Source organism: Oncorhynchus gorbuscha, linkage group LG26 (genome assembly GCF_021184085.1).
Source record: "Oncorhynchus gorbuscha isolate QuinsamMale2020 ecotype Even-year linkage group LG26, OgorEven_v1.0, whole genome shotgun sequence".
Taxonomy (NCBI): domain Eukaryota; kingdom Metazoa; phylum Chordata; class Actinopteri; order Salmoniformes; family Salmonidae; genus Oncorhynchus; species Oncorhynchus gorbuscha.
Genome location: NC_060198.1, coordinates 32,623,202 through 32,639,353, shown reverse-complemented (window position 1 = coordinate 32,639,353; position 16,152 = coordinate 32,623,202). Strand labels below are relative to the sequence as shown.

At 43.4% G+C, this 16,152-nt stretch overlaps 1 protein-coding gene across 1 annotated transcript in view; it reads left to right on the top strand.

Moving 5' to 3' along the window:
* The first annotated feature begins 13,654 nt into the window (after positions 1-13,654).
* Positions 13,655-16,152, top strand: part of col5a3a (collagen, type V, alpha 3a) — an 86,753-nt gene continuing 84,255 nt past the window's right edge. The window contains exon 1 of the mRNA XM_046330591.1: positions 13,655-13,926. Coding sequence (XP_046186547.1) covers positions 13,842-13,926 — 85 coding nt within the window. The 5' untranslated portion in view covers positions 13,655-13,841. The remainder of the gene's footprint in view (positions 13,927-16,152) is intronic.

Genomic DNA, 16,152 nt, shown 5'->3' with positions numbered 1-16,152 from the left:
CTTTGATTGCACTCGCCATCCGCATAGAACGACGGGTAGATCTTCGTCACCGAGCTCGTGGAAGAGAGCTCGCGTTAACGGTGTTCCCCCTCTCCGCATCTCAACCATCTCCTTCCTCCGGCTCAGAGACTGAGCCCATGCAGCTGGGAGGTATTCGCATCTCGACTAAGGAGAGGGTTACGGAGGATCACCAACCGCCTTTGCCTCTATTGCGGTTCTGCTGGACATTTTGTCATTTCATGTCCAGTAAAAGCCAGAGCTCATCAGTAAGCGGAGGGCTACTGGTGAGCGCTACTACTCAGGTCTCTCCATCAAGATCCTGTACTACCTTGTCGGTCCATCTACGCTGGACCGGTTCGGCTTTCCTGCAGTGCCTTGATAGACTCTGGGGCTGAGGGTTGTTTTATGGACGAAGCATGGGCTCGGAAACATGACATTCCTCTCAGACAGTTAGGGAAGCCCACGCCCATGTTCGCCTTAGATGGTAGTCTTCTCCCAGTATCAGATGTGAGACACTACCTTTAACCCTCACAGTATCTGGTAACCACAGTGAGACCATTTCCTTTTTGATTTTTCGTTCACCTTTTACACCTGTTGTTTTGGGTCATCCCTGGCTAGTATGTCATAATCCTTCTATTAATTGGTCTAGTAATTCTATCCTATCCTGGAACGTTTCTTGTCATGTGAAGTGTTTAATGTCTGCTATCCCTCCTGTTTCTTCTGTCCCCTCTTCTCAGGAGGAACCTGGTGATTTGACAGGAGTGCCGGAGGAATATCATGATCTGCGCACGGTCTTCAGTCGGTCCAGAGCCAACTCCCTTCCTCCTCACCGGTCGTATGATTGTTGTATTGATCTCCTTCCGGGGACCACTCCCCCTCGGGGTAGACTATACTCTCTGTCGGCTCCCGAACGTAAGGCTCTCGAGGATTATTTGTCTGTTTCTCTCGACACCGGTACCGTGGTGCCTTCTTCCTCTCCCGCCGGAGCGGGTTTTTTTGTTAAGAAGAAGGACGGTACTCTGCGCCCCTGCGTGGATTATCGAGGGCTGAATGACATAACGGTTAAGAATCGTTATCCGCTTCCCCTTATGTCGTCAGCCATCGAAATTCTGCAGGGAGCCAGGTTCTTTACTAAGTTGGACCTTCGTAACGCTTACCATCTCGTGCGCATCAGAGAGGGGGACGAGTGGAAAACGGCGTTTAACACTCCGTTAGGGCATTTTGAATACCGGGTTCTGCCGTTCGGTCTCGCTAATGCTCCAGCTGTCTTTCAGGCATTAGTTAATGATGTACTGAGAGACATGCTGAACATCTTTGTTTTCGTCTACCTTGACGATATCCTGATTTTTTCACCGTCACTCGAGATTCATGTTCAGCACGTTCGACGTGTACTCCAGCGCCTTTTAGAGAATTGTCTCTACGTGAAGGCTGAGAAGTGCGCTTTCCATGTCTCCTCTGTCACATTTCTCGGTTCTGTTATTTCCGCTGAAGGCATTCAGATGGATCCCGCTAAGGTCCAGGCTGTCAGTGATTGGCCCGTTCCAAGGTCACGTGTCGAGTTGCAGCGCTTTCTAGGTTTCGCTAATTTCTATCGGCGTTTCATTCGTACTCAAGTTGCTGCCCCTCTCACAGCTCTTACTTCTGTCAAGACGTGCTTTAAGTGGTCCGGTTCCGCCCAGGGAGCTTTTGATCTCCTCAAGAAGCGTTTTACATCCGCTCCTATCCTTGTTACTCCTGACGTCACTAAACAATTCATTGTCGAGGTTGACGCTTCAGAGGTGGGCGTGGGAGCCATCCTATCCCAGCGCTTCCATTCTGACGATAAGGTCCATCCTTGCGCTTATTTTTCTCATCGCCTGTCAGCCATCGGAACGCAACTATGATGTGGGTAACCGCGAACTGCTCGCCATCCCTAGCCCTAGGCGAATGGCGACAGTGGTTGGAGGGGGCGACCGTTCCTTTTGTCGTTTGGACTGACCATAAGAACCTTGAGTACATCCGTTCTGCCAAACGACTTAATGCACGTCAAGCTCGTTGGGCGTTGTTTTTCGCTTTTCGAGTTCGTGATTTCTTATCGCCCGGGTAATAAGAACACCAAGCCTGATGCCTTATCCCGTCTCTTTAGTTCTTCTGTGGCTTCTACCGACCCCGAGGGGATTCTCCCTGAAGGGCGTGTTGTCGGGTTGACTGTCTGGGGAATTGAGAGACAGGTAAAGCAAGCACTCACTCACACTGCGTACGCCGCGCGCTTGTCCTAGTAACCTTCTTTTCGTTCCTGTCTCTACTCGTCTGGCTGTTCTTCAGTGGGCTCACTCTGCCAAGTTAGCTGGCCACCCCGGCGTTCGGGGTATCTTGCTTCTATTCGCCAGCGGTTTTGGTGACCTACTCAGGAGCGTGACACGCGCCGTTTCGTGGCTGCTTGTTCGGACTGCGCGCAGACTAAGTCAGGTAACTCTCCTCCTGCCGGTCGTCTCAGACCGCTTCCATTCCTTCTCGACCATGGTCTCACATCGCCTTAGACTTTATTACCGGTCTGCCTTCGTCTGCGGGGAAGACTGTGATTCTTACGGTTGTCGATAGGTTCTCTAAGGCGGCACATTTCATTCCCCTCGCTAAGCTTCCTTCCGCTAAGGAGACGGCACAAATCATCATTGAGAATGTGTTCAGAATTCATGGCCTCCCGTTAGACGCCGTTTCAGACAGAGGCCCGCAATTCACGTCACAGTTTTGGAGGGAGTTCTGTCGTTTGATTGGTGCTTCCGTCAGTCTCTCTTCCGGTTTTCATCTCCAGTCTAACGGTCAAGCAGAAAGGGCCAATCAGACGATTGGTCTAAAAACCCTGCGTCTTGGGCAGAACAGCTCCCCTGGGCAGAATACGCTCACAACTCGCTTCCTTCGTCTGCTACCGGGCTATCTCCGTTTCAGAGTAGTCTTGGGTACCAGCCTCCTCTGTTCTCGTCCCAGCTCAGTCCAGCGTTCCCTCCGCTCAGGCTTTTGTCCAACGTTGTGAGCGCACCTGGAGGAGGGTCAGGTCTGCACTTTGCCGTTACAGGGCACAGACTGTGAGTGCCGCCAATAAACGTAGGATTAAGAGTCCTAGGTATTGTCGCGGTCAGAGAGTGTGGCTTTCCACTAACCTTCCCCTTACGACAGCTTCTATGTTGACTCCGACGGTTCATTGGTCCGTTCCGTGTCTCTCAGGTCGTCAATCCTGGCTGTGCGACTGCCAACAGACATCTTCGATCTCCACCCTGTCTTCCATGTCTCCTGTGTCAAGCCTTTTCTTCGCGCTCCCGTTCGTCTTCCCCCCGTCCTTGTCGAGGGCGCACCTATTTACAAGGTACGGAAGATCATGGACATGCGTTCTCGGGGACGTGGTCACCAGTACTTAGTGGATTGGGAGGGTTACGGTCCTGAGGAGAGGAGTTGGGTTCCATCTCGGGACGTGCTGGACCGTTCGTTGATTGATGATTTCCTCCGTTGCCAGAACCTCCTCGATGTGCGCAGGAGGCGCCGGTGAGTGGGGGTACTGTCATGTTTTGTCATTGATTATCATGTCTTGTCTCTGTGCTTCCCTTCTATTCTTTTCCCTCTGCTGGTCTTATTAGGTTCTTTCCCTTTTTCTATCCCTCTCTCCCCCCTCCCTCTCTCCCTCTCTCGCTCTCTCTCTCTATCGTTCCGTTCCTGCTCCCAGCTGTTCCTCATTCTCCTAACTACCTCATTTACTCTTTTCACACCTGTCCCCTATTTTGCCCTCTGATTAGAGTCCCTATTTATCCCTCTGTTTTCCGCTTCTGTCCTTGTCGGATCCTTGTATGATGTTCGCTGTTCTGCGTCCTTGTTCCGCCATGTCGTGTTTTACCTTCTTCAGATGCTGCGTGTGAGCAGGTGTCAATGTCAGCTACGGCCGGTGCCTTCCCGGCAGGCAGTCTGTGATCGCGTCTCAGTCATTCCTCTCTACTGACTGGATTTCAGTTTTCCTGTTTTTGCTTTCACCTAGATAATATCCAGGATTATCGCTTTTGTCTAAGACTGGAATAAAGACTCTGTTTTCGTTAAGTCACTTTTGGGTCCTCATTCACCTGCATAACAGTTCCGTTACAGCCATAGTCTAATCTACACACATTTCCCCATAATGACAAAGCAAAAACAGAAAATGTTTTTTAGAAATGTTTGCAAATGTAAAAAAAAATGTCAAACTGAAATATTACATTTACTGTACATAAGTATTCAGATACTTCACTCAGTACTTTGTTGATTCACCTTTGGCAGCATTTACAGCATTGATTCTTCTTGGGTATGACACTGCAAACTTGGCACACCTGTATTCACCATTCTTCTCTACAAATCCTCTCAACCTCTGTCAGGTTGGATGGGGAGTGTTGCTGCATAGCTATTTTTAGGTCTCTCCAGAGATGTTCGATCGGGTCGTAGTCCTGTTGGAAGGTGAACATTCGCTTCAGTCTGAGGTCCTGAGCGCTCTGGAGCAGGTTTTCATCAAGGATCTCTCTGTACTTTGCTCCATTCAGCTTTGCCTTGATCCTGACTCCAAGTCCACGCTGCTGAAAAACATTCCCACAGCATGATGCTGCCACCACCATGCTTCACCATAGGGATGTTGCTAGGTTTCCCCTAGACATAGCGCTTGGCATTCAGGCCAAAGATTTCAATCTTGGTTTCATCAGACCAGAGAATCTTGTTTCTCATGGTCTGTGAGTCTTTAGGTGCCTTTTGGCAAACTCCAAGCAGGCTGTCATGTCCCTTTTACTGAGGAGTGACTGGCCACTCTACCATAGAGGCCTGATTGGTGGAGTGCTGCAGAGATGGTTGTCCTTCTGGAAGGTTCTCCTATCTCCACAGAGGAACTCTGGAGCTCTGTCAGAGTGACCATGGGGTTCTTGGTCACCTCCCTGACCAAGGCTCTTCTCCCCCGATTGCTTAGTTTGGCCAGGTGGCCAGCTCTAGGAAGACTCTTGGTGGTTCCAAACTTCTTCCATTAAAGAATGATGGAGGCCACTGTGTTCTTGGGGACCTTCAATGCTGCAGAAATATTTTGGTATTTGTTCTTCGACACAATGCTGTCTCAAAGCTCTACGGACCATTCCTTCGACCTAATGGCTTGGTTTTTGCTGTGACATGCACTGCCAACTGTGGGACCTTATATGACAGGTGTGTGCCTTTCAAATAATGTCCAATCAATTGAATTTACCACAGGTGGACTCCAATCAAGTTGTTGAAACATCTCAAAGGCTCCCGAGTGGCGCAGCTGTCTAAGGCACTGCTTGCTCAGTGCTTGAGGTGTCACTATAGACACCCTAGTTCGATTCCAAACTGTATCACAATCGGCTGTGATTGGGAGTCCCATAGGGCGGCGCACAATTGGCCTGGGTTTGGCCGGTGTAGGCCCGTCATTGTAAATAAGAATTTGTTCTTAACTGACTTGCCTAGTTAAATAAAGGGCCATATATATATATATATATTTATTAAGGATGATCAATGGAAACAGGATGCACTGGAGCTCAATTTCAATTCTCGTAGCAAAGGTTCTGAATACTTTTGCAAAAAAATCAGAAAACCTGTTTTTGCTTTGTCATTATGGGGTATTGTGTGTAGATTGCTCAGGATTTTTATTTATTTAATACATTTTAGAATAAGGCTGTAACTTAACAAAATGTGGAAAAAGTCAAGGGATCTGAATACTCTCCGAACGCTCTGAATGTAGAACCAACGGCGAGTGTTTGGCAATGGGGGGGGGGGGGGGTTTCACAGTAGATTGGTGTGTGTGTGTGGGGAGCTTGACATATGTAGGACGGTGTGTGTGGACGTGTGTGTGAGGGGCTTGACATATGTAGGATGGTGTGTGTATATGTGTGTGGGCAGTTACTTTCATACATCCATCAGGCCAAGGATACCCGAGTCTGACAGATGAACCTACATTTTCTCACTCAGAACCTTTCTTTGTTTTCTCAAATTCCTTTCGCTCAGTTAGTTATGAACGTCAGTTTTCTGTTCTTCTGTTCAGAGTTTCTGACTAAAGGCATTTTTAGAACTGTACGTTTTGGGGAATTTGATATTTGAGGTTGGACCACATATTAGCTCTGGTCTCATCCGTCTCATGTATTGTCTACAGATGTTAGTAATGCTCTCCTCATGGGGGGAAGGTTCTCTTAGCTGTTCCTGACATCTCCATGTATAACCCGCTTTAAATGGACCATCATATAGCAACCAATTTTCAAATATCAACCAATCGGTCGCACTTTCAAAAAATGTCAAATAGACAATAATAACCATCATTATGAACCACATAATCTTCATCGTCATCATTATTACACATCTTCCACATTACTGTACCTCTCAATGGGCCTTCAGTGTAAGTAGATGATAACAGGGTCTGGATCCCTTAGCTTTAGTGTATCATACTGTCAAAGTATCTAATGATGAAATGCAAACCGATGACATCGTAGGTGTATCACTGATGAGATAATATAAGTGTTATATAAGATCTTTAGTATGCTTGAAAAAATACAAAAAGTCAAACAAATCATTCAAAATGCATATTCCCTTTCAAATGTCAATAAATCAAGAGTCTGGCAAGCAGAGACTCAGTTGCGTCCTAACTCTGAGATTTCACATACATAATTCCTTCAACCGGATGGCTGTCCTGTCCTGGCATGTTCTGCTACTGAATGGAGAGAAGGGAAATGGAGACAGTCAGTTTAAAAGCCCTTTCTAGGGTTTATACAGATGTAGGATATTAACTTGATCTAGTTTGCTACAGCTGGAAAATAATCCTGCAGCAATGGGACATTTGAATTATTATGTAGATTATAATTAATGGACATTTTTGCAGGTTTTGATACAGTGGTAATGAATGACTTTAGAATACCTTTTAAAACACAAATACACTACACGTTTGCATTTCCTCCTATGCTGGAAAATTCTCAGCAACAAAAGAGTGATCAAATTAAGATCCTACATCTGTAGTTCCAAACTCTCAAAAAAACTCACCACATTGATGATATCTCTGCTATGGCATGATGACAGAATAAAGCTCTCTCACATTCTCCTCTTCCACCTTCCACCGCCTCAATGATTAAATGATAAGATGTCTCCATCATCACTGACTTACAGGAGTGAGAGGGAGGGAGCAAGAGAGAGAGATGATTCATACCAATTAGCTTTACATACCACTTAAGTACCGCTGTCGTACTGTATCAGTGAGAAACTTCCAAATGATATGAGTTACAGCGACAACAAAACAATCACAAAGTATATAGCTCCTGTTAGATTTATGATTGAGATAGATCCATTACCCATCTCTCTGTATGTGGGACAGATATTTTGTTTCCTTTAATATTCAGTAAAGTCTGGGATAGATTCATCCCATGCCAGGATTGATCTCTGGTGGGTTTTTCTCTCCTCGCCAAACCATAAATACTGTGTCAAAACACACACACACATATATATATATACATATATATATATATATATATATATATATATATATATATATATATATATATATAATAGGCTTTAATGTAGTGTCTTGATGCTCCACTTGTTTAGTACAGGCTGCCAGAGTGTTGAGAACAGAGAGGTTATGCTGTCACATTCTGGTGATTTGTTAATTAACCGTTCAACCAGAAACATGTTTTATCTGCAATAATTCATGTTTGTTGTTGAACAATGTTCTTACGCCAGAGTTTGTTCTCTCTACAACAATTAAAAAGGAAAATATGAATTTTCATTATTAAATCATGATCCGCATATTTTTGTAGCACTATTGAATGTATGAGTGACTGTTGTCACACCACTGGCCTATGACAACAGAATAGAAGTTCCTCTTAATACATAATACATTTTCAACACCATATACAGTATATGTGGCATGAACTATAACGATAAGTATGTGTTATAGTCCCTTTGAGAGTTGGTAGAAGTGTCTTCCCACTGGGCACAAACTGGTTGTATCAACATTGTTTCAACGTAATTTGTCAAAGTATTTTGACGTGAAATTTACGGAGAGAAAACATTGGATTTGAAAAAAAATCTAAAGTAAACGGTTGGTTTGAGGCCTAAATTTCAACCACAGGATTATTTCATCATGGTAAACTAATTTCAATACAGGCAAACCTTGTCAAATATATGTTGAATTTGTAACTTTAGAACAAAGTCGTATCTCCAATGTTATATCCACAAGAAAAAAATACATTGGCCTACTGGAGAATTGGGTTTTAACCAAGGTCTTGACCATTCCCAATTTAGCTATGATATTTGTCATTGACTATTACTAATGTGCTATCATGAGAATGACTTTTGAGAGATCTCCACTTAATAACTAAGTAGATGAACTGCTGCTATCAAATTCATTCCAAAGGGTAGTTTAACAGAGCAAATGAATGCAACAATACTTTATCGCTTATATCATCAAGGATGCTATTCTAGTCTTATATAACATTTGCAAAGTCACCAACAGCTATGGTTTCAATTTAACCCAGAATTCAACTAAAATAGACAATAGTTTTCGGTTTCAAGCTCTGGTTAATTAAAAATGTGAAAATGTGAATCCAACATATCAATTATTAACTTATTATTATATTTAGTGATTTTGATTTGTGTTTGGTTGTCAACACAACCAAATATCAACATTTGAAGGAGATGTATCTTCTGCTTAGATAGTTCTATCTGTGCCACTGACTTAGTCTGGCTTTAATTCCAGTTAATAATTGATATGTTGGATTCACATCTCCATCTCAACCAAAATCTAAGTTATAGAATAGGACCAAGTCAAATCAAACTTGATTTAAATTGCATTTCAAATTTGATTTGATTTAGTCTTATTCTTTTACTTAGATTTTTGGTTGAGATGGAGACGTGAATCCAACATTATTAATTCAATTCAATATCACTTTTGATAGCCTATTAGCATATTAACTTGTTGACTTGTTGACAAAAAATACGTTGGATTTACGTCTCCAACTCATCCAAAAATGCAAGTTAAAAAAATGGGATTAAGCCAGTGGCTCAGATGGAATGATCCAAGCAATAGATATATCTCCTTTAAATGTTAATATTTGGTTGCATTGTCAACTGTCTTACAAACTAATGTAACAGTCAACCTTAAAATGAGTAACAGATACATGGCCACATTTTGAGGTTTCTGTAACTATACATTTCTTCTGATGTAATCATGTACATGTTCAAGATAGCATTGCAGGTCTGTGGAGATCTTCACAATTTCTGCACAGAATACTGAATGGTTTTGATCACTTGCACCATATACTTTTACTGTAATCTCAACTGTCATCTGGGTCATTTGGTTTTGCTATTAGATGCTATTAGATGAACATGTGAAACACATGAATCTGTTGTATGTCCACTGTGCTCCCTCTCCGGCCTCTAGGTCACCAGGCTGCTCGTTAGGGCGCACACCTGTCACCAGCGTTATGCGCATAATGACTCTCACCTAGACTCCATCACCTCCTTGATTACCTGCCCTTTATAAGTCTCTCCGTTTGGTTTCTTCCCCGGTCGTCATTGTTCCTGTTCCATGACGGTGCGCTGTTTGTGTTTCTTGTTTTGTTTATTTATTTATTACACTATTCACTCCCTGAACTTGCTTCCCGTCTCTCAGCGTACATTGTTTCATTGTATAAATAAACAAAATATCTGACATTGTATTCTCATTTGAAATTCGGTGTTCTTTTCGGTGTTCACAGGGACGGACATTACATTTTGGGTGACAACTACACCATAAATCAGACATTGTTTTTCCATTGGAATTTGGTTGTGCTTCTAGATGGTTAAAAGCATGGTGATAACACATTGGAAATTCAACTAACTTTTGGCTGTCTTTTTGAGGGTGAATACAGTTTAGGTTGTCATCTCATTGATCAACGTCCCAACCAAATGTGATCCACGTTGAAATGACATGGTGTGCCCCGTCGGTTGGTCTTGACCTCTAAATCGAGTATCAAGAGCGAGCCTTAGTTAGGACTCAGGGTAGAGTCAGCCTTACCACATCACAGAGAAGTGAGCTGTAATGTACCGTAGACAGAAGGTCAAAGAAACGCTTATCCATAAGTATCCATCTCCTCCCATCTTTAAATCTATGTCATCCATACTATTTTGGTGATCAGAAATATAACCAGGCTATTCGAGAGTTTAAGAGGGGTTGAAGGGAGTTCAAGAGAACCTGTTCAATTGGACCTTATCTTCTTGCAAATACAATAAACGAAACCCATGTGATCTGTACATTTTTGGTCTTTTGGGGGTTTTACCCCAGTGCTTTGAGGAATCACCAGCACTCTGAATCACTAGTCATCCGTGAAGCTTTTCCCCCGCAGACTCCCGTAACAGAGATTTCCTTTCTAGATTCATATTGATTTCTCCATGAATGAGGTCACACAGGAAGTATTTGATAGAAGTATGGTTACAGTCAATCACATTGGGGGAAGGAAGCCAACTATGTGTTGATTCCTTCCTCTTAATGGCCAATGCCACAGTGGGCTGAGAAAGAAGGAGAGAAAGACAAAGAGAGGAACCATTCAACTACTTGGTGTTTATTGATGTGGGACTTTAGAGAGGGACTGAGCTAGTCTGGACTCTAGTGGACTGAGGAGAGGTCAGGACTTGGTCTGATCTGTTTTGGTCTCTAGCAGTGCAGAGTGCAGTACAGTCCCAGGAGGACTGTTGGTACACAGCACATGTTTCTGGAAGTATTTCTCACACAGTGCTCAGACTAACCACTGCACTCTTAGTAACTATCTGCTAGAACCTGCCAGGAATGTGGTTCTGACTCAGGGGAGCTAAGCCTTGTGCTAGGGCATGGTGTGCAGGAGGTATCTGCGTTTTTCTGGGCCTCGTTATTCCACTCTTCACTACCAGGTCCTGTTCTGTAGTACATCTAGATATGACTCTCCCTCGTGTGTTTTTGCCATTCTTCATGGCTTTACAAGAGATTATCACTGTCATGCCCTCAATGACTGGATACATTTTTTAACCTTTATTTAACTAGACAAGTCAGTTAAGAACAAATTCTTATTTACAATGACGGCCTAGGAACAGTGGGTTAACTGCCTTGTTCAGGGGCAGAACGACAGATTTTCACCTTGTCAGCTTAGCAACCTTTCGGTTACTGGCCCAACGCTCTAACCACTAGGGTACCTGCCTATAAGTCATGCAAACCTTACGGAGTGTTATCGAATTTTGCTGAACGTTGACTTGTGTTTTATAGATGGATCAACAAGGATGCAACAGGTTGCTTGTTTTCACCACTGTATTTCATCTAAGGCGAAGCTGCAGCATTTCAAACAGTTTCATATTTAGCCAGGGTCCTAAATGAAAAGCATTAGTGAATCAAAAGGGGGATTGTGAAATTGGATGGGATATCCCCTCTTTCAGTCCCGCTGTGGTTCGAGACCTGTCTGCTCTCGGCTCCCCTTGAGAGGCGGCTTTGAAGGGAAGCAGGGTTGTGCTCGGCTCATCCACATTCTGGTTTTAAATATGAAGAGCTGGAACAGTCTTCTTTACTGCTGACCCCCATACAGAGGGCCTGTTGTGGCCTGGGCCTATGGTGCTGTCAATTCCGTCAATTCTGCTCATTCACCAATTAGACAAGCTCTTCATAAGGCTTATTCTGAAGAGCAGCATGTCTAAGCCAAACCCTCCAGACATGGGTTTCTGGGCTTTTGGCATGACGCTTTGCACTGTATAAATGCTCATAACAGGGTCCCCATTGTTAGCTTACCATGGTCTGTGACGACAAAGAATATAGGGATATCCTTGTAAAAACATGTTCCTTTGAAAATGGGGGAAACATTTAAAAAAGTATCCTCAATATTCCACGACGTGTTGACAGGTCGTATATAAGACTGCTTTTTTTCCTGCTTTGTGGAATCGTAATCTTTTCACAAGTAGGGAGACCTTCTCTTTCAAGGTGACGAGACCAACATGATCAAACACATGGAGACCACAATTAGAGGACCACGCCATGATCGATCGTCAGACCTTAAATTGGAGTTGAGGAGTCGGCAAGGTATCTGGGTATGAACAAGTAGCACTGGGCCCAGACATTTCTGACTTGTGAGCCTCCATGGGCTCTCACCTCCCAGAGCCTATAGGTGAGATGGCCCCCAGCCATAGCACAGTCAGGCTGCTGCTTGAAGGAGCGTTGGAGAGATGACATTGCAACAATGCGGGAATGAGATTAGAGTGATGGCTGATGAGAGACATGACCTCCCCTGTTCTACAGTCTACCTGGGATCGTACTCCTTGAACTGGCCAGGGGTGTCGAGCTGTGACTCACTCCCACTCTTTGATTTATTGCTGTGAAGTTCAAAGCTTGGACGGATGCGTCCTCTGGCTGTGTTGTGTGAGCCAAGGCTCTAACCTGCTAACAGAAAGACATTTATGGCTATAGAGTGCCTTTGGAAAGTATTCAGACAACTTAATAATAATATATGCCATTTAGCAGACGCTTTTATCCAAAGCGACTTACAGTCATGTGTGCATACATTCTGTTCATTTTGTTACGTTACAGCCTTATTCAAAAATTGATTAAATATACAACAAGAAATCTCAGCAATCTACAAACAATACCCCATAATGACAAAACGAAAACAGGTTTTTAGATTTTTTTTGCAAATGTATTAAAAATAATAAACATAATTACTTTATTTACATAAGTATTCAGACCCTTTGCTATGAGACTCAAAATTGAGCTCATGTGCGTCCTGTTTCCGTTAAGCATCCTTGAGATGTTTCTGCAACTTTATTGGGGTTCACCTATGGTAAATTCAATTGATTGGACATGATTGGGAAAGGCACACCTGCCTATATAAGGTCCCACAGTTGACAGTGTATGTCAGAGCAAAAACCAAGCCACGAGGTGGAAGGAATTGTCCGTAGAGCTCCGAGACACGGTTGTATCGAGGCACAGATCTGGGGAAGGGTATCGCAAATTCAATACCCAGTTACTCAGGGGTCTTCAAACTTTTCTTGCTCAGGGACTGCCGCCCAGGCAAACTGGCGACCCAAGGACCCTTATCATGCAAAAAAATCATAATTTATCAGGTGAATGAAAAAAGCAAGGAGAAAGCAAGGAGAAATCTGCATATAAAATTAATAGGTAGATAGAAGCTATTTAGCTGGTTAAAGAAAGGTTAGCCATGTGTTGGCAAAAATGAATGGCCAAGTCAAGAAAGCCTATTAGCAGCCAGTGGTACTTCCCGTAACTGGTCCTTGTGAGTCCTATTTAAAAATAAAATAAATGTTTATTTGACCACTTCTAGAAAATATATCTACTGTATATTTCCGTGGACCACCTGCAGTAACTCTGCGGACCCCTAGGGGGCCACGGGCCCCAGGTTGAATACCCTGCAGTAACAGACAGAAAGTTGGTAACATCTTGCAGCATGACAAGTAACACAGAGCAGTAGTGGTGAAAGGAAGTGCTGAGTCTGACTGGATCACTGATCATCAGTAAGACAGGAACGTCATAGCAAATGACCAGCAGTAGCCTCACAAACGTGCGCCCGCCAGACCTTTGAAAGCATCATTTTTCATCGTATCCCGTCGGAGTCGCGAGACACTGTCCTATGGGGGAGGGGGGGGGGAGAAAGAGGGAGGGTGAGGGGGAGAAATTGAATGAGGGACAGAGAGTGAAGAGGGGAGAGGATACAAAAAAAACTAAGCAAACGAAACTGCAGAGCGAATGTGCACTGTTCGAGTGCCGCACTGGTTTCTTTCCCTCCACTACGCGTGGATGCGGAGCTCCTTTCTCATCTAGTTGTGTATCATACAGTTCTGTGGCGGAGGCAAGGGGGTCTCTGCTCTGAAAGATGGACCGTTTAAAGAGGACGGCGTCGTGCAGGAGAATACCGCTATTTCTTATAATAATGTTCCACGCAACTTCGGCACAAGCTGGTAAAGTATATGTTGGAATACACCTGCTAATAAATAAAGTGATCATTTCATTGTATGGATTGACAAGGATATAGTGGACCCTTTTATTCATTTTCTTTGTTGATAATAGGCTACAAAAGTTAATGTTCGGTTGTCTTGCTACCCCATTTCTTTATACAAAGTTGTGGACACTTCAACAGAAACCAAACCAAACTTTACAAGGTGTGCATTTGGCCGCAATTTCGCCCTCGGTAATATTTTGTGAGCCGCAAAATAATGTAATTGTAAAAGGCTCCGTCGGATCTCATTGAATATTTGGAGATGCTGGTTTGAATTTGTCCCCTGGGTTGCCCTGGCTCGGGATTAATCTCGAAAGCAGTATTTAATGCTTTGTTAAACCACTAAAAATGACAACCAAATGTAACTCTTCCCCTCGCTGTATTTTGGCATTTGAAAGTATTTTTTTTATGTAAAAACAAAAATGTATAAACCAAGAAGTCTAAATTTTATAAATCAAGCATGATTCATAATGTATAGCCTATTCTGTGCATCACTGCGCATTGGCGGTGTGTGTGATGGATGGTTACCTCACTTTGTCAAATTTCTCTCATTGCAAGTTAATCATAATAATTTAGCATCGTTTGGTTTTGCATATTAATGTGTCCTCGAACCCATGTCCATTATTGTATGCTTCACCCAGTAGGATGTTGGGCCCAGTTTTCTCTGTGAGCGAGGAAGGAAGCGATTATCCCTGGAACACTCTGATGTCATGTTTGAGTTTGCTCGTGACCAGTGTCGGTTTACTGTGAAACGGTTTAATGTTGGTTTGAGAAGGAGGTGAATGGCAGAACACTGACCGACCTGAGTAGATTAAAATTCTTGACATGGAGCTGTTTAAAAGGTGCTCAAATAGGCTTCACGAAAATGAGCTTAGAATGACTATTCACCATTAAAAAAAAAAACAGTTTTAGAGCCATTTGCTAAACATTTCTTCATTTATACCACATTTTGTTTTCTTTATCACAGTGTTGTTCTTTTGTAGTTGGTTTGGTAAGATGGAGATGGAGCATTTCAGTTTCCCTATGAACCTTTATGTATACCTTTATTCCGTTGCTATTCTAGATCCAGCTCATTCAAATAACACATTTTAATAGGATTAGATACTATGGGATTTGACCAGCTGCAAAATTAGTGTATGCACACCTGATTGGAAGGAGCTGCGTTCTGTTGCTTTTAGTTCTGGAGCCATTACAACATGCCTCCATGTTCTACCTACATAAACAAAGATATGGTGAGGCCTGTCTATTTTTGTGGGCTGGTCACAAGCTTATGGGCATGCTCAGCTGCCGCTGCTGGTATGAAGCCATTGCACAGTGCCTTCGGAAAGTATTCAGACCCCTTGACTTTCTCCATATTTTGTTACGTTACAGCCTTATTCTAAATAAATATAAATCCTCAACAATCTACACACAATACCCGAATAATAACAAACCGAAAACAGGTTTTTTGAAATGTTTGCTAATTTATTTAAAAAACAGAAACACCTTATTTACATGTTATTCAGACCCTTTGCTATGAGACTAGAAATTGAGCTCAGGTGCATCCTGTTTCCATTGATCATCCTCGAGATGTTTCTGCAACTTGATTGGAGTCCACCTGTGGTAAATTCACTTGATTGGACATGATTTGGAAAGGCACATACCTGTGTATACAAGGTCCCACAGTTGACAGTGCATGTCAGAGCAAAAACCAAGCCATGAGGTCAAAGGAATTGTCCGTAGAGCTCTGAGATCTGGGGAAGGGTACCAAAACATTTTTGCAGCTTTGAAGGTCCCCAAGAACATAGTGGCTTCCATAATTTGTAAATGGAAGAAGTTTGGAACAACCAATAGTCTTCCTAAAGCAGGCCGCCCGGCCAAACTGAGCAATCAGGGGAGAAGGGCCTTGGTCAGAGAGGTAACCAAGAACATGATGGTCACTCTGACAGAGCTCTAGAGTTCCTCTGTGGGGACGGGAGAACCTTCCAGAAGGACAACCATCTCTTCAGCACTCCACAAATCAGGCCACTCCTCAGTAAAAGGCACATGACAGCCCACTTGGAGCTTGCCAAAAGTTATCTAAAGACTCTCAGACCATGAGAAACAAGATTCTCTGGTCTGATGAAACCAATATTGAACTATTTGGCCTGAATGCCAAGCATTACATCTGGAGGAAACATGGTGGTGTCAGCATCATGCTGTGGGGATG